General features: G+C 42.9%; 6 protein-coding genes across 7 annotated transcripts; 4 read left to right on the plus strand and 2 right to left on the minus strand.

The window, feature by feature from the left end:
• Positions 1–1,457: 1,457 nt before the first annotated feature.
• On the plus strand, positions 1,458–2,954 carry BCIN_12g06150 (hypothetical protein). Of its 2 annotated transcripts, XM_024696558.1 has the most exons (3): positions 1,458–1,855; positions 1,905–2,089; positions 2,152–2,374. In XM_024696558.1, exons 1-3 carry the CDS (start codon positions 1,478–1,480, stop codon positions 2,177–2,179), a joined length of 591 nt encoding a protein of 196 aa, XP_024552369.1. In that variant the 5' UTR covers positions 1,458–1,477; the 3' UTR covers positions 2,180–2,374. The 2 variants fall into 2 exon arrangements, with proteins under 2 accessions (XP_024552369.1, XP_024552370.1); XM_024696559.1 differs by having other exon boundaries at positions 1,905–2,954.
• Positions 2,955–6,498: 3,544 nt separating this feature from the next.
• Positions 6,499–9,746, minus strand: BCIN_12g06160 (hypothetical protein). Its single transcript, XM_001551149.2, has 2 exons — positions 7,960–9,746; positions 6,499–7,775 (listed from the first exon to the last, which is right to left on the minus strand). Exons 1-2 carry the CDS (start codon positions 9,548–9,550, stop codon positions 6,643–6,645), a joined length of 2,724 nt encoding a protein of 907 aa, XP_001551199.2. The 5' UTR covers positions 9,551–9,746; the 3' UTR covers positions 6,499–6,642.
• Positions 9,747–11,200: 1,454 nt separating this feature from the next.
• BCIN_12g06170 (hypothetical protein) lies at positions 11,201–12,342 on the plus strand. Its single transcript, XM_001551148.2, has 2 exons — positions 11,201–11,364; positions 11,421–12,342. The coding sequence occupies exons 1-2, from the start codon at positions 11,293–11,295 to the stop codon at positions 12,249–12,251; spliced, it is 903 nt and encodes a 300-aa protein (XP_001551198.1). The 5' UTR covers positions 11,201–11,292; the 3' UTR covers positions 12,252–12,342.
• Positions 12,343–13,567: 1,225 nt separating this feature from the next.
• Positions 13,568–15,061, plus strand: BCIN_12g06180 (hypothetical protein). The gene is made up of 4 exons (XM_001551147.2): positions 13,568–13,766; positions 13,821–14,221; positions 14,274–14,573; positions 14,626–15,061. The coding sequence occupies exons 1-4, from the start codon at positions 13,619–13,621 to the stop codon at positions 14,890–14,892; spliced, it is 1,116 nt and encodes a 371-aa protein (XP_001551197.1). The 5' UTR covers positions 13,568–13,618; the 3' UTR covers positions 14,893–15,061.
• A 306-nt stretch (positions 15,062–15,367) lies between these two features.
• BCIN_12g06190 (hypothetical protein) lies at positions 15,368–19,515 on the plus strand. Its single transcript, XM_001551145.2, has one exon. The coding sequence runs from the start codon at positions 15,417–15,419 to the stop codon at positions 19,395–19,397; it is 3,981 nt and encodes a 1,326-aa protein (XP_001551195.2). The 5' UTR covers positions 15,368–15,416; the 3' UTR covers positions 19,398–19,515.
• A 220-nt stretch (positions 19,516–19,735) lies between these two features.
• On the minus strand, positions 19,736–23,943 carry BCIN_12g06200 (hypothetical protein). The gene is made up of 3 exons (XM_001551144.2): positions 23,132–23,943; positions 22,103–23,046; positions 19,736–22,052 (listed from the first exon to the last, which is right to left on the minus strand). Exons 1-3 carry the CDS (start codon positions 23,451–23,453, stop codon positions 19,872–19,874), a joined length of 3,447 nt encoding a protein of 1,148 aa, XP_001551194.1. The 5' UTR covers positions 23,454–23,943; the 3' UTR covers positions 19,736–19,871.
• Positions 23,944–24,511: the final 568 nt, after the last annotated feature.

A 24,511-nucleotide genomic window follows, 5' to 3' on the forward strand; every position in this document is an offset into this window, starting at 1 on the left:
ATCGGCAAGACTTTATTCTACGGTCGATACGAGTATTCCATCGATAAAAAAGATGATGGATCACCCATTGTCAGCCAGCCATTTCCAGCTAAATAGAGATCTGTCATCTTTGATTCACTAGCAGGGCGATGATCCTTCAGCAGCTGCAAGTGCAGCGTCAAGGTCAAGCAAGAATGTGTATGCTTTACTGAGATTGAGCCTCATCTTCTTGATAGAAAAGAATAAGTACGTTTCCAACGCCATTGGAAGAAGTTCAATGTTGTATCATTGAGCGCTGTTCGAGATTCAATCTATGCTACATATTTCCTAAGGCGATGAGTTATTATTATTGTGAAGCTGAATTCACAGCTCATTTCTGCTTTCTTTTGACGATGTGCATATCAAAGCAGGGAAACGTGTTTTTTGGGGGGGGCTGCAAGCTAATGTCTTATAAGTCATTGAATGACAGAATCCCTACGTCCCTGATATGGCTATGGGACTTTCCTTCCGAGCAATCTGGCTCATAAAATTCTCTTATTTTACCAGAACGGGTTACCAGTGAGCGATTTCACGAAGCAAGATCATGCTTGGTGAGTCGTCTTACTTGACGGATATGTTAATTTTGGGAATGTTGGCAAAATGGTTTGAGATGAGAGAAGACAATTATTGCATCTACTCTAGGGATTTCCATTATGTGCTTCATCTGAACGAGAGGCGATGAAATTCCTGTGAAGCCTCAATATTTTCAGGATAACCATCTATTTCTCCCATGTTCCCCCAAGAAATCAAAGTTAAGAACCCTAACTATTCGACGATAAACGTACCATTCTCAATAGACTTTGATCAGATGTTATATGGCAAATGTTTTGAACTGGCTCACTCATTCAGATCCTCAAATGGGCAATAGCTCGAGTGGAATCTGGACATCTATGATTTATAGTCTGGTGTCTTTAAGATCAGAGCCTATCTTGACTCGAAAAAATAGATTAATTCAGCTTATAACATCTGATATGGATCCGATGCATGATGATGATGATTTATGTAGCTAAATGCAGATGTTGGGGTGACTTCCATCTCTGGTGAGAGCATGTAAGTAAAAATCTTAACGAGACACTTCAAAAATTGTAAGTATCAGTCTCATAGCATTCTTCTTCATGCAAGCAGATGTTGTGCAAAAGCACACTGTTCGGTAAGCCATTGTATAGAACTACGAATCTATCACCAGCAAAGGTAACCTGTGAACACAACAGAAGCTGCGCCAACAATGTCTACAAGAATAGAGTATTTCAGGCCTCTCATTTCATCGAATGATGGTAATGAATATGCAAGGTGCCGATTCTAAGCCTCTGCCAATTTTGGTTCATATCCAATCGCTTGCGGGGCTAGGTAACGTTGTACATACTCGAAATACTCAATATTACCTTCTTTGCTCATCATGAAAAGTTTCGAAATCTATCAAAAGAGTTTTTTGAAATCTTGACAACACCCCGGCTAGAATATGGCACTCCTTTTATATATATTTACAACAGAGATTGGGTTGATAGTTGCTCACCCTATATTTAGCTCGAATTCCAGCGCGGTTAATTCTACAGCCTTGCAAATTGAGGTAGCCCTGGGCTGGGTATCTGGCCCAAATGGCAGAGACACCTGGAGCATCCTGTATAGATGTGTCTGTACTTTGATCGCATGCGTTTATACCGCAATTCTTCTGAATATTCCGCCTGGTGGAGAAAGTAAATTTGCCGGTTATATGATGAAAGTAAAGTGGATACTGATTGCGTTATTTGTGGCGGAAATTGTGGTATACACTGCCTTCGAACAATACTACCTTGGCGGCAAATTCTTGAAGAGTTTACTCTCTAGGGAACAAGAAAATGTGAATTGGTTCACCTCTGATCGTTGAATGTTATATTGACAACACCCAGGATAAATCGAAAGATAACTCCGCAAAGCCAGCTAATTTGGATTTCGATAGAGTTTATGCATACTATGTGACGATGGGAAGATTTGCTGCAGACGTGAGCGATCTTCATAATGTCATTAAAAGAGTAACATTTACTCCCAATGGAATTCGACCTGTCTCCTGCGCCGCTGAGAGCTCCCCCATAATGTATGTGCCGGCTATTGAAACAGAAGAAATCGTCTGTACACTGACAACGGGCGAATCACTAGCATTAGGGTGTGGTCCTGGACTAGATGATAGATCTGATAAAGAGACTCATAGGACAAAGTATGACAGCCGATCCATCACCATATCGCTCACCTACAAAGATGTGAGAAGACTCAATTTGGCGGGAGCATACATATCGGAAATGAATCTCATGCCAAAGAAGAGAGCTCCAACCAAGAAAAAGAAGAAGACGCAACCACTGTTTAATGAGCTAGTAGAGGATAGATCCTTAGGAATCTATAAATATGCCACAAGTGGCATAGAGCAACTGTTGTCACTAAGAGCTGAGAACTTTCGGGGAAAGGTTTTCAATGATATACCATACGATGCAACGTATCTCTCCGCAGCAATAGCTTTGGTCCCTATGGTGTATGGGTGTGCTCATCTTGGAGCGCTTTCCATCATATGACCGACCGCGATTGAGCGTTTGCTATGGAAGATATCATGCTACTACTTAATTGCTGTAGCTTCTAGCTTTGGATTATGGGCTCTCATAAAATGTTTCGATGCACTCATCAGCCATGTTCTTGGATCGTAAGCTACTTTTGTCGAGAAGTTGGAAGCACGAATCAGGAATATTCCATACAGAACAGCTGGCAAAACTCGGTATTCAGTTGACGGAGTCTTTTCGTTATTTAATTATGACAAGCTGATCTTATTGTATCTGAGAGTTTCAGCCTACGCTGCTGCTCGGATGTATCTGGTGGTCGAGTTTTTCATTTCGTTGCGTCATGTGCCAATTGGTGTTTACTAGACTCCTGAGCTTAATGTCATGGGAAATATTCCACATCTTTAGGGCCTCCCACACTTGTTTTTTTGTTAGTTTTCAGTACCTCTGCTAAGGTTTCGTCTGTGTTTTTACAATTAGTAGTCATTATTTTAGTTCTACAAAATCATCTTATACAAAAAATTAAACAATTTGGGGCGAGAAAGATAATCCTTAACAAATTTTTAGAGTAGACTGGCAATCATAAATGAGAAGAACATCTCAAACTGCCTGATTATCTTATGGAAATATGAGGTTATGCATGGAAGAGAAAGACGAGAGGACTTCAGCAACCAAAGATATTTCAAGAATCTGCTAACTTTAAGTCTGTTGCAAAAGTGATCAAAGGATATTGTAGATAATAGCTATTTGTTATCAAAGCACTTTTATCTTGATGACTTCAAATTCACATCTGCAATATTTTATGTACGTGAATGGAATCAAAATAATTAACAAGCAATATATGGAAATGAAAGGCCTGGGTTATTCCAACAATCAATATCCGTTCATAAGTTCTCGGCTCTTGTTAGATGCAACATGAAGCATATATGATAATTAATGAAACTGAGAAAAAGAATAAGAAATATAATTCCGACATCAAGAGATGATAAACTCTATTCTTTCGCCTCATGATAAATCAGAAATACAACCGCCTGTTTAGACAGAAACGAAATCTTTGATATCCGGATCTCTTTTTGAAGAACCCAATTATATCTTTTATTGTTCTAAGATGAGTGTATCTCGATGTGGAAGACTTTTAGGGAACACAAGAGACTTACAGCTCGTGAAGAGTAGACAAGAACTCCAGTTGTTCACCTATCGATAATGAAGCATTCACACATTCTATTGGAAACAGAATAGAATCAAAGCAAGCAATGAAAATGGAAACAGAAAATCATCCCACTCGGGACCTCTTTGTAGTTCCAGAAGAGACTAACAACTAAAAGAAAGAAGAGGATGAATGGTGAAGCATCCAAACTGCTTTTTTACATCCTCGTTTCATTTTTTGAACACCCTAAATTCAAATGGTACATTAACCGTGCCTATTCCAGATGGATGGCTCTACAAGCCAATTCCATATACTCAAGCTGATATCCAGATCTCGTCTACAACGTCACTATTGTCCCGAGAATCAGAGAAAGAACTCACCGAGAATAATGAGGCCCATCGAGGAAAAGGTGTTGCGTAACTTCCTCCGAAACCGCGACACGAAAAAGGAAAAGTGGGATAACCCTCGTCTGTTAATGGATCTATTCGATGCAAAAATTATTAAAAAAAGGGGAATATAAACATGCATGGACAGCAGAAGAGATTGGAAAAGAAGTTAATGACTGGGGAAGGAGTTATCGATTAGATTGGGGAGTGGCTCGTGACAAAAAGGAGAAAGAATCAAAAGAACTTGACAAAGTTATGTAGAAGCTTGAGAGTGATAGCGAAGAAGAAAATGAAGGAGGGGGAGAAGAAGGAAAGGAAGAAGAAGGAAAAGAAAGAAGAAGGAGCGCAAGAAACAAAAGAAGTAAAATAGGGGCAAACCTTTACACTTCAGCGTAAGCTAGTTCTGGGCTTCTGATATTTTCAGGTGCAAACATGGCTGAGGGACAACCGCAAAATTAATAAACGCGTGTAGCACTTCGGGTAAATCTTACAATAAAAACAACTTTCCAGTGACTTTAGAGTTGACCCTAGAGTATGAAATACCCCTTCATTAGCCGAAACATCGTCGTACTACTTTATCGTATCATTGGCTATAATGTAATCTTCTCCAGGCCATAGAAACCAATCAGTGTGTAACCTTGATACAAAAAATTAAGCGAAAACAGAGAGAAAAATCTCACAAAAAAATAGAAGCGCTTGAAATGAGATGGAAATCAACAAGTAGCTTATTCCAGATATCAAAAGGTGCAGTAGAAATAAAATTGGAGGTGAAACATCAAATACCAACAGCAGAACTAGTCAGAGAATGAAATTCATAGAAACATATCGGATCAATATCATCTAATGTAAGCATCCATGCTGCAAAGAAGCTCTCCCGCATCTACAAGTGTGAAGGGGATACAGAGAATAAGCAAGGTTGTTTATGACCTTTCAAGTGGTCACTGTTATTTATTCTTGACTATCATTCCACCTTTTATTTTTGCTGATAAATAGAAAGTGACTGCGCAAACGCCGGGACATGTTTTCATAACACGCTTTTCTTGTATAAAGAATTATTATCAAAATCTCATTCCTAAATCCCTTAAATTGTTTATAATGATTATATAAATATACATTTCTAAGCCTCTACTCAGTTTTTATTACAATTCAGGATATCTAATTTGTTTGACAAGCATATGATATAACTGAGTGTACCGTCACATATACACAATCTCCTCCTCCTCCCAAGAACACCTCTACATCGCAACCTGGGACAACTAACTTGTCAAAACACGTGACATTAAGGTGCGTTGTCACGTGGTAATGGACTACTCCACCTCCCACATTTCTCTCCCTCCCAAGGTGCCTTTTGCAAGCCAAAATCTCACATCTACATAACCCAACTCAAAGCTCAAGATTTACCCCTCCAAGCTTCGCCACCTATCTTATCCAGATCATCACACCCGTCAGCTGCAAATTTACGTTCCTCCAGACTCAGATACACAAACCCAAATGCACGAACCTCAAACTTCATCTCAGACTCGCATCTCATCAGTCCAATTCAAACTTTGATCTCATCGCAATCCCAAGCCAATCTAGGTAAGAACCTCTTCTCACCTTCTACGGAGACAAATTAAGAAGCTGTAATTGAACCACCCCAGTCTCGTCAAACACCCACATCTAACCCCTAACTTCACAACAGGAAAACGAGAATTTAGCTTTAAATTGTTCTGGAACTCGTAACCTTATCAAAGCATCTGTCGTGTAAGTATCAGAAGCAATAAACGAAATGTAAAAACTTTTTGAGAGAAATCAATCCTGTCCTCTTTCTCTTGTCTCCGCAGGGACACCTCAATGTTAATATACGAGGCTCTCTTCTACCTAAAAAAGCCACGTATAAACGATTGCCCTCGAACTCTATTGTCATCCCTATTCTAATTCCTTCCAATGAACCCAAAGAACCCAAATCATGCAAACAACCACGCACACACCGCAAATACGAGTCTCATAAGTCGTGACAATCCCCTAGTGGATCTTCCCTGTCACACCCACATCAACCTTCCCTTTTCCACCTTCCACCTTCCTCTTCTCGTTTCCCCATTTTGCCTGCCTATTAAGCACAATGAAGTCATAGATCCATCGATTTAACCTACACCCCTAAGCCCAATCCGCATAGATGTGGCTGATACGCTAGTTTTAGCTCCGGGTCTAGCACCATCTTGTTCCAGTCTAGATGCGTCGATCATGACCTAGTGCCGATCTGTGGGGGATCTGTTTATTTGTTCGAATAGCAACCAGGCGACCAAAGAGTAAAATTGGAGGATGTATGTAAGTTCCCAGCTGAAGTTATCATGCTGACATGTGTATCGTAAGCATTGGTTATTGTCGCCGATGATTTTTTGAACGAAGATTAAAAAATCGACGATGAAGGAAATAATTAACTGGCAAATGAAAATTCTAATAATTACACGGCTTTCTATTTTTCTATCATACAGGGATTTTGTGACAATTAAGGTATAAACATGGAGTGAACGCGCCTCCTCATGATTCTACAATCCAAACCCAAACATTCAGTTGTACCAATCCATACTATTTATTGCAATGTTGTTGGAGCGCCGAAATGATGTTCAGGCTTTTTGGGTCTCTCGGGCAAGGTAAAATTGGGACCTCTTTGAACATCCTCACTTCTTCTGCCCCAAGACCTAGAAGTAGTGCCTGCAGAAGAACTTGAGCTCCGTCTCTTTTCTCTCATTCTCTGTAGATATTTGGTAGCTTCTCCATCTACAGGAGTGGACTTTATTCCATCCTCGCCTCGTACTCGACCAAGGAGACTTGATATACTCGAACCTGAGGTATCTCTATAATGCGATGGTCCCTTTCCCACAGACGAAGGAGAACTATCCAAGCCACCATATCCCGAATCTCTAGTTGGCGGTCTTTCATACGTTTGCTGATTTGCAACTGGCTTTCTCGGGAGCGAATGTGAGTGCATACCATTGAGCTCTTGGGCATGTTTTGAATCCGAATCTGAAAGACCATCGTAAAGTTTTTGTTCGCGAAGCTTTTGCATGTTGGAATCTATATGGTCGAGTTCATTATATTCAACTGCTTGTGCATGTTCCAAATCGCGAAGTTCCTTAATCTTCTTCTCTTTCTTAGGGGCCAATATTGGTGCTTCTGCAACAGTTTGTTCTTTCCCAGCTGGTACATGATTCCAATACATGGGTACTGTTAGGCCAGCATCCTGAGCGGCAGTCGCCATGACTGGGGGATATCTCCACCAAGTTTCCTTGCGAGGGAAACCTTCTGCGGTGATGTACTCTCGTTCCATGACTTTCACCGGCTCACCAGGTACATGAGACCATTGAAGCCCGCCTTCCGAGTCTGGTCCAAAGTGTGTTACATATTTTGTGTCTGGTAATTCTGGTTCGACTCCGAATAGTGGTGAATCAAAGGGATCTTCGGCGGCTGGAGCTTGTGGGTGATGTACAATGGACCAATTTTGAGAATAGGTTCCTGTGATGGTATGACCCCGTACCATCGACTCTGGTATTCTAACCAGTGTATCTCCATAATCATCGCCATAAACATAATGTTTGGCTGGTAGGACCTCGGTATCAATAACTGGAAGAACTCGATGATACCAATGATGTTGATGAATTTCTCGATAGATTTCTTTTGTTATAATCTCGTGTGAAGTCGGCAAGATATGTTCATGAACAACAGCTAATGAGAAAGATGAATCAGCTTCTGCTCCTGTCTACTGTAGATCCTGTGGACACAAACGGCCAATTTTCTGGGCGGACAAAAGATGGTGAAGCAGGTGAATCGGGTAACAAGGGGTTGAGTTTCAAGGGTGACAGTTTGTTTGATTTTGAATGGCGACGAGCAAGGGAGGGATTGTATGTACCGGGTGCAACCTTTTCGTGTACAGTAGTATCCACAGTATTGGTAAGATCTACCACACCTTCGAGGCCTATGGGCTCCGCCCTTTCTCCAATAAGATATGAGCCATTCATCCCAAAATGATCAGGCATTGAAGAAGAGGTATGCTTCTGTCCCTTTGCAATGGGAAATTTGGTGCCATTAACACGCATGTCATTTCCATTGCTTGTAGCCTCTACTTTTTTGCCTGTAGGAAAAGGAGCATATTTTGATGGCGATGGCATTGATCGAGGAGTTCTGTTAGAGAGATTACCAGAAACTCCATTTTCTGAAGACAAATCGTGATTATGACCCGCCGAAGTGGTAGCAGAGGTTGAATGGGAAGTGCCTCGATCCCGCACCGAATTGGTTCGTAGTGTTTCTTTCATTGGAAAAATGCTACTTGATGAATTGATAATATTTGAAGATTCAAGATGTGATACCGAATGGATTGGATGCGACGGTGTAAAAACAAATGCTCGACGACGTGCTTCTCGACTTGATGAAGTGTAATTTGTGGCTTCAAAAATGTATGGTAATGCTTCTAGATCCCCTTGATGACGATCAAATTTACTTGCATGATTATCAGAAGCCCTGCTATCTTCGCTATGGCAGGTGCTAGTGGAACAAGCGTACTCGGCAGAACCTAATATCGTCTCAGGTGGAGACCCGGTAAGGAAAAAAAGAGGCCCTGATACACTTTGGATGTAAGATGGATCTTGTTGGGATGTCTTTGTGTCGTCATTTTTAGGAATGAACTCCGGAGGTCTAGGTCTAGAATGTTTAGACCCTTCAGTCTCAGCCACACCATAGCATCTCGATCTTAAATAGCTATATTGGGGGTTGCTAGGATCTTCTTGGGAACTTTCCATGGCCAAATTTCGATTCGCTACATCTTCTCCATAAATTCTCACTCCAGCAGCCATCGTGCGATTCCTGGAGTTTTCCCGTCCACCTTTCAAATTGTCATGCGCATCTAAGACATCGATGTATGAATTGGAGGAACGCGATGACTGTCGTTTATGATTCTGCACAGACTGTGTAGACCTTGCTACAGGTTCGTACGCTTGGGGGGAATAGGCCGAGTTGGGTAGCTTCGGCACCGTGTGTGTTGAGTTGGGATATTCCAAAGAGATAGGTCGAGGCCGCGACTGCAAAACATTGGACTTCTTTCGTCGCAAAAACGAAGGAGACCCCAGCCCAAATCCGGAGATCATACGTGGAGAGAATTCTCTTCCCCGGCCCTGGATATCAGCATCGGCTGGTGCCGTACTGGACTTATCATATTCCTTGGATTTTGTAATGCCTTGCCGATGTCCTAGAACCATGGGAGCTTTTGCTGATTCACGCTGTGTACAAAATTTTCCACCGCCTCTACTCGTTCCCTCACGGCTCACGCTATCGTATGCTTTGGAAGATTTTGCTACATCATCAATTGACAACTGGTGTCTAAGTTTAGTACCGGTGACAGGCGAATCTGAACCTTTTGCTTTTTGACACTGTTTTCCTCTTGAATTTTGAGCATCATTTGTCGATGATGACCTTTTCAAGATCCAATTTTTTATTCTAGAAGCCATTGATAGGTCAGGATGTCTCAAATAAACAATCGGCGTTCGGAGATAGCTTTACCGGTGGGGGATCTTCGAAATGCTTGCGGCGATCTCTTTTGCCCAACCCCTTCACTTGGTATTCCTTCGTATCGGTAACAAAGCACAACACAAATGACAACGACAACGATAACAGCGACATCGACATGAAATTAATCCCACAGACGAAAGCTCTAAAGTATATTGTTTAGATGCAAATACAGCAGGGGTATAATAACATGTCGGCGAACTTCAATTTCAACCCGCATTCAATCGGTTACCTACTGCAGGTTTACTCGATCTCCAAGATTTCAACCTACCAGCAAGGTCAATATTTTGTTTGTGTCTATTTTACTACTTTATTCGAAGTTAGACCCATTGGAACTGCAGAATAGAGATCATGGTAGCGACGTGGCATGGACCCCTTGACTCAAAAACTAGATCATTTAGTAAACTAGATCTCCGTCCACTCGCATTTGGGAACACTTGCTAATTGGTTACCTACCCACTTCCGGTGTGCAAAAACTTCAACTTCCTTGTTTTTCTTTACAATGTTGCATGTGATATGTACGTTATTCGATCATGAACCCAGGTTCATTGCAGTAGAAATCTACGTGTAATGCAAATCATCGATATTTGGTAAACTTATGGTAATGTTGACAAGGAAGCAAGGAAGAGGAGCTCCTGTCACCTAGCCACTCGGAATTGAGAAATGCAAATGACTGGCTACTTTGTTTAGTAATCTTGTACAGCGGGTTCCCCTTTCCCGTGTTGCGGCTTAATCCGATGCGGGGTACAATGATGCAACTTTTAGTTTCCCATCAAGTTGATCATGGCGAAAATCAACAATGATCAATGATATTCAATAATTGAAATTTGTGCAGAACTCGACACTCAATAAATTGGTACGAGTCTCTTATCCTCGGCTACTTTTTACTACTCAACAACTCTCAATATAGATGACTGGCTCTGTCTGTGCTCAAGAATTCAAGCTATTGGAATTTTTATGGCATCAAGGAACCACAACACAAATGACTAGCAGTTAGACTTTCTTCTTAGATTTCGTAACTCAAATAAAGTTTCCAGTACAGGCAATGATTGCATTACGCTATCTCATGAACTATTCCTCACTTCAGCTGTTTTGGAAATGGAAATCATAGTTCCTCCCGCTGTTACTCGCGCAATAACCGAAACCCACTTTTGCACAACTGCCAATACTATACTTGAGATGCCAACATCGGATTTTGACGTTTATTGGACAAAGACTGGTACCCAATTACCAAAAAGACATCTGGAAAGCTGATACAATATGATTTAGAAGTGGAGACGAAGTGCGTAAGTAGCGCCATTTGACCTCCCGGCACATATTCATACCCTTTGTCTATCATGTAAGGACCAGGAAACACTCCGCTGGCTCACTCTCAGCATCGATGATGCACAGCCACTTGGTGACGGATCCTCCGGATCTCACAAAATCAGGTATTTGCAAGACACAGCCATCCGAATCTGGAAAGAACAATTTATTGTACCTAGTGTGATGATGTAGACAGTGCTAGGTGCGGGGGAGGAGATATCATCTCGAGAGTCTCGGGACTATAAGTGATAGACTGTCCTCCCATTTCGTTTCCATTTTCCAAACAAGCAATCAAACAATCAATAATCAACACTCTTCTAATTCAATCAACTATACCCAACAAACACCCAATTACCTTCATATACAATATCAAATCAAAATGGATCGTGCCAAGTCAGCTGTCAGTGAATTCCTCTCCAAGGATGGAAAGCATGATACCACTGTTCACGAGGTACGAGTTCTTGCTCTTCGATTCGCATCCTAGACAGTGCTAATGATCTCTCACAGACTATCAACCCAGCCGTTCAAAATGAGCACGTAACTAAGACACGCCACGAAGAAGCAACAACTGCTATCGACCGTGAGGTTCATCAAGATCATCACCACACTTCAGTCCAACCTATCCAAGATCGCGAAGTCCTTCCAGAGCAACACACTCATCAACTCGGAGCTGTTGAGCACCGCAACATTAAGCACGGAAATGACGATCAGATTCAGGAACGTCTCGCTGCTGAACAAGCCCAATTCAAGAACACCAGAACTGTCGGAGAGACCCAACATACTGCAGCCAAAGGCGCCGCCGTTGCTGGTGAGCATGTTCACCACCACGTCCATGAGACCATTCAACCAGTCATCCAAAAGGAGACTGTCCAACCATCCGTTGTCCACACCACCATCCCAGTCCACGAGGTTCATCAAAACGAGGCTAAGCACCACACTGCCACTGCTCTCCCCGCTGTCAGCATGAGCGAGTTCAGATCCCAAGGAGGCTCCCTCGGAGGACGTGAGGAGCGCACTGATGCTTTCAAGGGCGAGCCAAAGTCTGTTGGTGGTACTCTTGGAGGCGATGGCGCCAGAGGTACTACCTCCTTGACTGAGGGAGAAGGTATCCACAGTCACCACACTGGCACTCACACTGGCACTCACACTGGTACACACAACGGTGCACTCAATGGTTCTCACTCTCACACTGGTGCTGGTGTTGCCACTACCGGTGCTGGTATCAGCCAGACGACTTCCCACTCTTCCACCGACTCCCACAAGAAACCTAGCTTGATGGACAAGCTCAACCCAAAGGTCGACGCTGATGGTGATGGAAAGGCTGGCTTCATGAAATAAATGCACCCTGTACACTTCATTTAATATTCCCTCACTGTATTACTTAGCTCCACACTGTATATAGACACGATGAATATGAGATAATTAATCAAAATGAATTGATATTTCTTTCCAAAGCAATCTCATTGTTTCTACATGTGAGGCCAGCCATTGTCTTGTGTTTGCATTTTACTCACCTGCGTTCTATCGCTTTGATTTCTTGTGATCTTTCTTCACATTTAACGACACAGAAGTAAGTTGTTAATCAATTCTGTGAGTCGATAGCGATTGTTAGGTGTCTGTCCTGAGGTTGGTTCCCGATGCTATCCGATATTTGCTCGTGATCTCGGGTGGTCCTCGGCATTTCAGAAGACGTTTATCGATTACATAATCACACTTCAGTCTACTGGTGGTCCTCAACACCTTAAGTAATTATCTAACTACAACAAAAGCATTGCAACAGGAAGAACCTCTTCCCAGATATCATCAAAGGTTCGTGTCTCCTGGAGTCTACGTATTTGGTATACTTGGCGGATTGTGATTATTGATCGTTCCGGGCGAATTGCGATCAATTCGATCGTATGATTGCTGCGTTTGCATATGCCAATCATTTCGGGATTTGAAATTCTAGAGGTGCTGCAACACCGCGTTGCATCACAATCATCAGCTTGCAGGCCACACCCGGGTGATCTAGAATGTGCTCCTCCATTCTATTTTGCGGAGCTGTTGTTGATATTCTATTATGGTGAACAAATACCTATCGTAATGCCAGCTAGTGTTGGGATTTGAGGCAGTTGTTTCAACGATTTACACATATACATTCATAGCTTGGTCAGGTTTCTTAGATGGCTTGAAATTGCTTTCAATAAGTCTTGTCTTATGGTCGTGAAGTTCGGGTTCCTTATCTCGGGACGAACCGTTTCGTGATCTTCACGGCAGATCCAGAAATACGGAGAGCACATTCCGAGCATCCACCGATACATAATCAAAAACGGGTTCAAACGGCTAATCTTCTAAACTGGAGACACTGCATGAAGTAGCTTTCATCGAAACAACTTCATTGTATGCCGCTATTAATTTTTATGCTTTACAGTATCATCGTAAAGTTGCACGGCAACTTGCATACGACGTCGTCATGTTTCTACCCCTCATCCCTCCTACGTGTTGCTGTCACAAATTTTGGGGCGGGATTTGAACTCAATCGTATGATTATCGAAATGCATGAATCCCAAATCATAATTTCATTGTGTTTGTAGTGACTTCTAAGTTGTATAAGAACCCGACTTCATCCAAGTATTCTCTTCTCCATCACACAATCTTCTCATCATACTACAATAGCAACAGCAATTAAAAATCACCAGCCAGCAGTTATCATATCAGATATCAAAATGCCTGCTCAAATCAAGAAGTACAAGGCCGCAGCTGTCCAAGCTGAGCCTGGATGGTTCGATCTCGAATTATCTGTCAAGAAGACTATCCACTGGATCAACGAAGCTGGAAAAGCAGGTTGCAAACTTGTTGCATTCCCTGAAGTTTGTTAGTACACCCAGCTCTGGTCTTTTTCTTTCTAATTTACTTACACGTGTATAGGGATTCCTGGTTACCCATACTGGGCATGGAAGGTCAACTACCAACAATCTCTCCCTATGCTTAAGGCGTACCGCGAGAACAGTCTTGCATCTGACTCAGATGAGATGCGCAGAATTCGCGAAGCTGCCCGTGAAAACGCAATCTACGTTTCATTGGGATACAGTGAAATCGATTTCGCAACCCTTTACATTTCTCAAGTTTTGATTTCCCCAACAGGAGAAGTTCTCAACCATCGCAGAAAGATCAAGCCTACTCATGTTGAGAAGCTTGTCTACGGCGATGGAGCAGGAGATACCTTCAAGAGTGTTGTTCAAACAGACATTGGAAGAGTTGGACAATTGAACTGCTGGGAGAACATGAACCCATTCCTAAAGGCAATGAACGTTTCCGAGGGAGAACAGGTAAGACCACATCCACAAGCACTTGTATGAAATGTTTCTCACAATTCATCAGGTCCACATTGCTGGCTGGCCAATCTACCCACACGAGGAAACTCGCACTCCATTAGACCCATGGACCAACACTAGCAACCCCAACTCCGATATTGTTTCTCCAGCCTACGCCATTGAGACTGCAACTTATGTTCTCGCACCATTCCAACGTATTTCCAAGGAAGGTGTCGACAAGTGCACTCCACCAGGAGTTGAGCGTGAAGATCACAACCTTTACAACGGCAACAGCAGAATTTTCGGACCAGATGGACAATGCCTTGCAAAGGCTGATGAAGAGTTTGAGGGTTTGATGTTCGTCGAGGTAAGATAAACAGCATTTGCCGCACTAAAAACTTATACTAACGAGATTTCAGATCGATCTTGATCAATCACACCTTCCAAAAGCTCTCGGAGACTTTGGTGGTCATTACATGAGACCTGATCTCATCCGTCTTCTTGTTGACACACGTCGCAAGGAACTCATTACTGAGGCAGACCAGGATGGTGGAATCGGTACTTACAACACTCAAGATCGTGTCGGACTTAACAGACCTCTTGATGCCCCTAAAGTTGATGGTCCAAGTGGTGTAAGCAAGCAGGTGCTCCTAAGCAATGCTAAGAAGGCTGCTCACAAGGGTTAAATGTCAATCGTGCTCATAGTCACTTGATTGCGAGGACGAGTTTCTGCCTCGATTCATTCATTCTGTTGGAAAACATTTTGTATTTTTAGGGTAAACTTTTGTACTAGTCTCATCTCATTTCATACATATTTGTCAATATGTCCATCTTATATCTGGTATTCGGAAGACAGTGCTTGCCAGTTTTTTTTTTTAAACAATTCTTCAACTACTGCAAGTTCTTGGCAAATTTTAACTTATTTCTATATGTAGCTACTAATTGTTATGTCTCAGCCCACATTTCGTACCTTTGTTATTCTAATGTACTTCAATTGGAAACAGCTACAACATTCGCTAGTGAACAAAGGAGTCATCCCACTTTGTTTACAATCTCACACCTACCTAAGTTCAACTTCTACAATTGGTCAATGGATTTCTTTGACTACCGTAGGTTATTACTTGGGTAGAATCCAAGAACTTTCAAACGCAATTTTTTTCCGGAGAAAGATGGGTTTTCGTAAGAAATCACTCACACCTACCGGCCATTCATGAAAATGTCTGATTACAATTTCGACCACGTAGATTTTACTCAAGAGCATATTCGGCATCTCCAAGAAAATCCCCTTGAAGCTTGTCAGCGCGAAAATGAATCTCTTCGTATAAGACTGGAAACGCTCAATCGTATGCTTCTTGAAGCTAGAGAGGAGTCGCAAACGAGATTAAATCGTATTAAACAGGTGAGAGACGAAAGGGATGAGGCTTTTAATGAAGGGGAAAAATATGCGACGAGAGAAATTGGTGGACAGTTAGAGGTGTTGAAGAGGGAAAAGTTCGAGGCAGAAACGAAGAATAAGGAATTGGTAGAGGATGTAGTGAAAGCACAGGAGATGGCGATCCAAATGAAAACGAGATGGGAAAATTTGTGTATTGAGAAGGATGAAAAGGAGGGAATGAATGATGTGTCCTTGGGTTTGCTTGAGCAGCAGAAGAATAGGATTTCAGAGGAGCTTCAGGAAGCAAAGGTGACCATAAGGGGAAAAGAGCTTCATATACAGCATTTAAAGGAAGAAGGCAGGAGTAGGTCAGCGAGAGTGTCAGAGACGCCACCAGTAGCGAGAGAACGAACAATGGCTCTTATAGAACAAATTCATGTGTTGATGGTAGAAAGAGATGATATGAGACAGCAATTGGAGATCTTGACGGAGAATGTCATAGGTACTCCGCCGAAGGAGTTTACACCAAGAGAAGACACATCGCCGAGAGAAACACCAGATCAAAACAAAGAGCGGGAATCTAGTATATTGAACTATACTACCGGCCTAGGTAGTTCCAAGTTCAAAGGCAGTAGACGAATCTTGCATGCCCCTTCTCCTTTGAGACAACAATCTTCTACCGCCGAATCGGTAGAAGATGAAGATTCGGAAAATGAAGTAGAAGCAAAAGAAGGATATTCCAAGGAAGAAGAGGAAGAAGCAGACACAGAAAACGATGAAAAAGTAAAAGAAAGTATCGAAAAAGACGAAATCGACACATCGGTGGAAACATATCGAAAAGACACAGACATTCACTACCAGCGACTTGTTAATCGCATCAAAGAACTTGAGGAAAGAAATATGCGTCTTGAGCGTTATCACGACATGTCCCACGCAACACGCGCAATCCTCAGTCTGACACCTGTTCATTTCGAAGCATACCGTGAACGTAAAGAGGCTAAGAGGAAAGAGGGAATGGTGTTACTTGATGTTATGGACAAGGAATGTAAAATTCTGCGAAAACAAAATAGGAACCTCGAAAAGCAGTTCCAGGTATTGGCAGATTTGAGACTCAAGGAGAAAGAGGACACGGGGGATGCGCAGGATTTCATATTCACACAAGCCCAATATGATGAAAAGAAAAACGCTGCGAAGGATTACAAAAGATTGTATGAGGAGGCGGAAGGGGTAGTGAAGAAGATGCTAGAGACCTGTTCGGATGTCGATGTCGAAGAAGTTTCGGAATTGCGCAAGGAGCGGGAACTTCTTAAAAAGCGAATAGAGGAACTGGAAGTGGAAATCGATGGTCCGTTAGGATTGAGAGAACAATTGGCATCTCGTGTTGCTGAAGATACAGACGATTTTGATGCGGAGAAGGAGTTAACAAGAGTCAAAACTGAGCTTGAATGGTGCACAAAGGAAAGAGATACAGCTATGGAGGAATCACACCTGGAGGAGAATCTTATGTCCATCAAGGGACTGATGGATCAATTATCCCAGAAACTCGATGTTGATATTTATCCCAAAGAGGACAAATACGAACAACCCAAGGAAATGAACAACAAATACCGAAAATTCCAGCGTGAATTGAGCGACGAGAAAGAAAGGACCAAGTCTCTCGAGAAGTTTCTGGAAGAGAAGTACATGGAATATGACGATCTTGCCAGCGATGTGAACAATGATTCGATGAGTGCAAGATTGGCTAGAGCATTAATCGAACTGTACCAAACGAAGAGGAAGCTGATGGATAAAACGATACAGAGGAATAGTCTTACGAAGAGTGCTGTGGGATGTTTAACGACCGCCTTCAGACACAATGAAACACTGGAACAGAAAATATATACACTGCAACAGCATCCCGATCGCAATCCTCAGCTTCCTATTACAGATGTTGATTTGGAGAACGAAGAAAAGATTGCGAGACTTCAGCGGAAAATTGACCTGTTGGAAAACCAGCTTCAGAAAGCTCAATCCGATATCAAATCTATGGAGAAAATGTCGAAAAGATCGAAAGAGAAATTGGATGAATATATTGGGTTATCTTTTAAGAAGTCAAATACGCACCCTAGAGTTGAATCTTTGAGATTAAAGAGACAGAGATCCCCTCTAGCTCCGAATGCTACTGATCTCGAAGTTATTGCGCATTTGAGAGTTCAGCTTCAAGATACGGATGAGTTGGTTGAGTTTATATGTCAGAGATATGATGCTGCGGAGGGTGAAGAGGAAGATGAGAAGAAGGGATTGAAGACAGAGAAAATGAAAGCGACAGAGAGAGCGGAGATAGCGGCGAGAAGATTGGAGGGTTGTATGGACTTGGTAGATGGACCGTTGGCTCAAAAAGAAGCGTGGGATAATCTGAAAGGATTATTGAGAGAGGCAAGGGAGGACTTGAAAGCTAAAATGAATGAGTGGAAAGAAAAGGATGGAGAACGCGATTGGGCGGTTGAGAGTTTGGAGAAAATGTTAAAGGAGAGTGAAGAAAGAGGGGTGGCGCTCGCTAAACTTTTGCACTCAACACAAGAGGACATGAAGAGTGAAGGTACGAAAGATGCAAAGGTTGCAGAATTGGAAGAACAACTAAGTAGGAATGAAGAAAGAATACGAGACTTGTTGCGGGAGAAAGATGAGCATAAAGCCGAAGCTGATGGGTTAGAAAGTTTTCTTCGAGCTAGCGAGACACAAACGACACAACTCGATGAGCAACTCAGGAAGGCCGAAGAGAGAATCCGAGATCTGCAGCTGGAAAAAGATACCCAGCAATCCGAGGCTGAAAGGCTGGAAGATCTTCTCAAAGCTCGCGAAACACAAACTGCTGAATTTTTCAGGAAATTAAGAAGTGAAGAAGAAGAACAATACCAGGAAGAGATCGAGAGACTTCACGAGCTACACAAAACTAGCGAAGACAAAGTTACCGAGCTTCTCGATATATCAATCACGACTTCGGCAGGATTATCTGATCTCGAAGCCGAGATTGCGAGATGGAAAATCGTTGCGGGAGAAAGCATTGGGGAGATTGAAAATCTACAGCAACAATTGGAAGATGCCGAGGCCAAAGTTGAATTTCACCGGATCACGCGTAATCAAAATGCGGAAACGCAAACAGACACGCCCGCATCCACAAATATGGAAACACAAACAGATGATATCGAACTTCTGCAACCTGAAGTTCCGCCTTCTGCCGCTGAGCCTAAGCCAAAGAAATTGAAAAAGAAACCCCCCAAAAAGAAACCTATCACCAAGACCCCGCCAGACCCACCCTATTATTCTCACCACTCCGATTCCGAGCCTTCGAATGAAGACCTCGAGTCCCCGAAACCTCTCAAGCCACAGCCCAAACACAACATTTCCCTTCGTCCAGAAATGGATTCAGGTCATCCAGCTCCATCACCCTCTCCAGCTCCCTCGACAACCATCAGACTTACATCCAAAGCGCACGCGAAGAAGAAGAAGAAGGTTCACGGAAAAGAAAGGGTCAAATATGATCCAACGTATAAAGTCGAGACAGCGGTCGAAAGCGAGGACGAAGAGATACCAGATGTGGAAATAGCGCAGGAGAGTCCGATTCAAGAAATGCAGAGAGTAGGAGAAGTAGTGGTATCAAGGGGAAGTAGGAAGACGAGAAATCCAGATCCGGTTTATACTGGGCAGTTGCTAGTGCGGGGACTTGGGAAGGGAGAGAAGGAGAAGATGGGTGGAAATAAGGCTGCGAGGGGCCAAAAGAGGAAAGCGAGTGAGAGTGTGAATGAAGCTGGGAGAGTAAAGAAGGGAAAATTCTAGAATGGAAAAGGTATGAGAGAAGGTGGATTGTTTATTTTTGGGCGTCAATGAGCGCTAGGTTGAAGTCTGGGTGTTATAACTTCGGTTTCTACGGATAACTAGTAAAGTAGATAGGTCAAAAGCAGTGATTGTCCAATCCTTCCCTTTTCCTCGCTCCTACTCAACAGGCAGAGTCGTCTCACAAGTCTATCGTGAACGTGTGTGCTCATCAAGTTAACTTGTAATCGTTGATGCAATTTCCCATACCTATCATAGGAATGGAGGACTCTGACTGACTACTTTTCAGCTGAAATCACTCCACTTGAACTTTACATCCTCACAGAATCATATCTCATATCTCATATCTCGTATCTCATAATTCATTGTATCTTGGCTATCAAATTACCCACTTTTTCTTTTCCAATCTCCTATGCCATCCCATCCTATCCTATCATCATCTTATAATTTCCAAATTTATCTCTCTTCTCCACTCTACTAATCAGTAAAAGATCCCTCCCAACCATCTTCCAATTCCATACCTTCCTGATCCGTCCAATCCATATCATCCACCCCACCATCCTCATCCTCATCTTGTATCTCTTTGCCCTTTCCCTTCCCCTTCCCCTTCTCCCTATTCTCCTCATCAATTTCACCATCCGACATCTCCATCTGACTAACACTAACATTATCCCCATCAATCGTAAAATCATCTCCACTCTCTAACCCCTCATCTTCTCCAGAACCAACAATTTCAAAATCACTTTCACTTCCACTTCCCGTGGGTGTCATAGCAGCCATATCATAACTTCCTGTCGAGAAGATACTTCCCGTATCACTTTCACAACCATCATCCCCCATCATGCCAACTTGACTTCCCACTTGACTCCCAGCTCCCATTTCCGTCTCCGTCCTTGCACTACCATCCTTAACATCCAAACTACTATTCCTCTCGCTTCCCATTCCTGTCCCCACTCCCAAAAACCCTCTAGCCCCTTTATACATAACTCCCGGTGTCAATCCCCCCACATTGGCATAATAAGCGGGCGGTACATCCGCGCTCGTCACACCACCACTGCCGTCATCATTCCCCCCTGCCCAAAGCGGTAGATATTGCCATTCCTTATCGGTCAAACAGAGCAATGTGTCCGTCAACATGGTGAGTTCAGACCCGTCTGATTTGGAGAGCATGGAGTGACAAATATGGTCAATGTAAGATGCGAGTTCATCCAGAAAGCAACAGAGTTTGAAATTATGAGAAGGTTCATTTGGTTGTACAGGATTGGAGTTGGCGGAGAAGGGTATGGATGTATTGGCGAAGGCAAAGTTTGGGATATCTTTCGATAGAAGAGTGGAGCCACTTTTCACATTTGGGTACGAGACACCTGTCAGTGGAGCGGCTCTGTATTCTTTATAATCAGTAAGTGATCTCTTTCCCATATGCTGCAAAAAGTTCTCGAGAACCTTCGGTACAGAATTCTCCGGCTTTTCTTCCACCATGGTTGAAGGTCCTGGCTGAGCATTAGGATCAGATTCATCTTTTCTGTTTTCCACCGTAACTTTGTTCTTTTTCGAGCGCAAAGGTAGATCGAGTAATGGTTTAGTCGAAGCGTCAGTTGAGACAGAGGATATTGATGCTGCATCATCTGTTTTCTCATCGACCTCGGCAAGCTCAAGTTCCAATGCTCTAATTCCTGCTAGACGTGCCTGGTGATATGCGTGATCTTGGTTGTATGCACTCATAAATGCATAATTGGGTCTCTCTTCGTCCAGGCTCTTAGTTTCAGTTGGTGGTATGGTAGGTAATGGATTCGAGGGGGGCGAAGGATTGTAATTCTCCTTATCAACTGCAAGGTTGACCTCACGATTGAATTCGCTGATATGAGTCTCAAGGTAAGAAGTAGTTATGAGGCGTAAATGATCCCTATCCACAAGACTCTTTCCTGAACGAATTAGTTGCGGATTGTATTTTTCAAGTATAGGGCTGTCAAAATCATCCTCCCAATAGACATCTCGAAGACGACGCCAGAAATGCGGTAGCAAGACTCTTTCACGATCACCAAGACCGTTGTAGATATAATTTGCATCTGGAGGCTCATTCGATTCAGGCATCTCCCATTGAGCTTCGCGTTGACTTTTATCTACCATCGTGATCGCCGAGACTGTTAGTCCTTGGTTCAAACAACTAATAATTTTCCCTCGAACATATCGACGAAGATCAACGAGTAACTGCTGAATAACCGACTTTCTTCTCTCATAGACGGCTTCTTCTTTCTTGCTCTTATCTTTTTTCTTGTAGCAATAGTCTTCAAACTTGCATATTTTCCTGTACTCTGGAAGTTCTAAAAACCAAGCCATTCTTTCATCCAACAAATCGGTAATCGTTTTTTGAATACGATCGCAGAAGTCCTGACTAGCATGTTGAATAACGTTCCACAAATCTTCATCAAGCTCTTCACGAGGTCGAAGATACTTGTACCCCGCTCGCCTATCACCATGATTTTCACACAAAGTTCGGGAAGCCACATTGAGCGCTTCCTCAGAAACGAGAATTGAGAACGCAGCTCTTGTAATCATAGGTGATTTCAAGCCAAGTCCGATGTTTATACTGGCTTCGGGAAGAATTTCGAGGAATTTGATGTTATTTCCATTCATGATCCATGATGTTATGTAGTCAATCTGAATGAAGTTAGACTTTGAAATGTCGAAATGAAGGAATGATCTCTTACCACTACACTTGTGCATTCATAATACTTTGCCAAAACAAATAATGTCCATACTTTTGGTGCCGAATCCAGTTCAGGTGCTTTACCTTGAATGATCCTCAGAAGATTTTCGACACCAAATCGATGACGGATCGGACAATAATCTAGAACCTTTTTCTTTGACCCCGCTGCGTCGGTAGAATCTTGCTGAGTAGTTCCCACCGGAGTACTTCCTGAAGGTCCAACGAATAAATGGCCACCTTCCAAGCTATTCTTGATCGCTCTCTGCATCTGCGAATCTTGGAAAGACTTGCCACAACTAAAAGCATCCTCATTAGGTACCGTACGACCCAAAGATGTACGAAGATATCTATCGTTGACAGGCGAGTTGATACTCGACTTCGAAGAAAGGAAGGTTATGTAGCCGTCTATCGGGACTTTTAATCCGAATTGTTCGGCAGTTCGAGCTGGTACAATGGCAGGTCCAGGAACGTCATCGTCGCCAGCAACCAAATGCTTTTCAACACCACACCGAGTTTCAGCCAGGTACCAATTCCTAATTCCTGCCGAGCAGGATAACTCCGATACCAATTCGACTGCTTCATCACCTTCTTCTAGTGGTGTAAGATCAAGTACATATCTGATACCGTCTGGAAGATGATGCAGAAGACCCTTTCTCTTTCTCGCCCAATATTGTGGTCGCTCTTCAAACATTCGAGAGAATTTCGCAGAGCCAAGAGCCTTTAATTTTTCGCTACTGGCTCGATAAATTTTGTATGGCTGTGCTTTTCCATTGGAGTCGTAAAAAGTAATGCCTCCAGGATATGAGACGTATACCAGAGTGTCGCCTTCATATAAAAGCGATTTGCTGTACTCGACCGAATTACGATCTCTTTCGTGGAGCTTTTGTCGAGCTTTGCGTTCTTGCTCACCGTCCTTGCCCCACTCTGAAGCAGAGAGGGTTCGCACTATTTGACGATATGTCGTTAGTATTGAATTAAAGTTTGTTAGGCCAAGCAGATGTGAAGTATAATTCACTCAAAAAATACACACCATCATTTGCATTTGATCCACCTTCTTGACCAACACTTCGGCCCGCTTCATCCATTTGACCTGGAACTCTGAAGACATCTTGATATTCATCAATGCATGTCATAAGTGGAATTTCTTCTCCATATTTCCGTTCCACATTTTCTGTTTCCCGGGGAAGCTTTAACCCTTCCCGAGACTCATTCGTAACTGGTTGTTTGATAACTGCCTCTTCTGCATCTGCATTCTCAATTTCCGTGTCGAAAAACTCGAACATATCATCCGAAGCATTCCAGATAATTTTCCCAGGAGAAGACCGGTTGTCTTTGGACCCGGAGGCTTCCATTATCGCTACTGAGAGAAGTATTTGAAAGAAGGAAGGATTGAATTGTTGTCTTGGTCGTCTCGCTGAAGTTACAAGATGATTCTTGTATCTGAGAAAGTGGCGAGAGTAAAAGGTCAATAAGGCTGGGGCAGAGGTAGAGATGTAGATCTAGGCAACCATAAGACCGCCGCCTCAAACGATAGCAGATAGTAGAAATGCGAATGATCAGCGCAACTCTCCAGTCCCTGGATTCGATAATCCAGTACACGTATCCAAATACGTGGTCAGAGTAAGAAGTGCACAAGGCTGAGGCGAAGATAAATCTATGCAAAGCTGGGCAACAACACGACCGCCTCCACCGAACGACGTCTAGCACAATGTATACCAGTCAGGAAATCAAACAAAAAGAGGTCAGCGATCAAGAATTCTGGGTCAAGTATAGCTTCACCTTTGCACAAGCAAGTGAACAAGATGGAATAGATAAACAGGACTCTATCCAATCTACACCGTCGGAGAGAGGAGAGATGGTAAGCCATTGTGGCTTGTCGATCTAACCATCCATCCACTCCAGGAGTCAAGATACAACGTGACAAGGCGGGGTAAGCTAGACTAGAGTAGCGAGCTAGTTCAGCGCAGGGATAAGCAAAGCTAATCACTAACCTGGTCAAGAGAGCTAATCTGGTCACAAGCCACAGACAGGCCCACTGCGGTCGGAGCTGAGGCGGCTCATAGGGTCTTCGGCGAGCCTGTCAGATATGCGTAGCGTGTTTGATGATTGCGACCGGGCGAATAGCTGTCCTGTCACATTTAGTTGAGCCTCAACCGAATTAATTGCCCGACTGGCAGACTCGGTTCTTTGCCGGAGTGTTTTCGTTGAATGTGAACACGGATTGGGATTTTCAGATCGATGGTGAATCCAGGAATGGAGATTAAATGCGTTGATGCATGTTGATGTGAATCAGACTTCGTTGTCAAAACCGTAGAATTGGATGTATATATTTGAGGGGGTCCCTACGATAGAACGTGCAAGCAGGTGAAATTTACATAAGAGAAGTACATTCTAAAGTCTAGATTTGGTT

Source organism: Botrytis cinerea, chromosome 12 (assembly GCF_000143535.2).
Source record: "Botrytis cinerea B05.10 chromosome 12, complete sequence".
NCBI lineage: Eukaryota > Fungi > Ascomycota > Leotiomycetes > Helotiales > Sclerotiniaceae > Botrytis > Botrytis cinerea.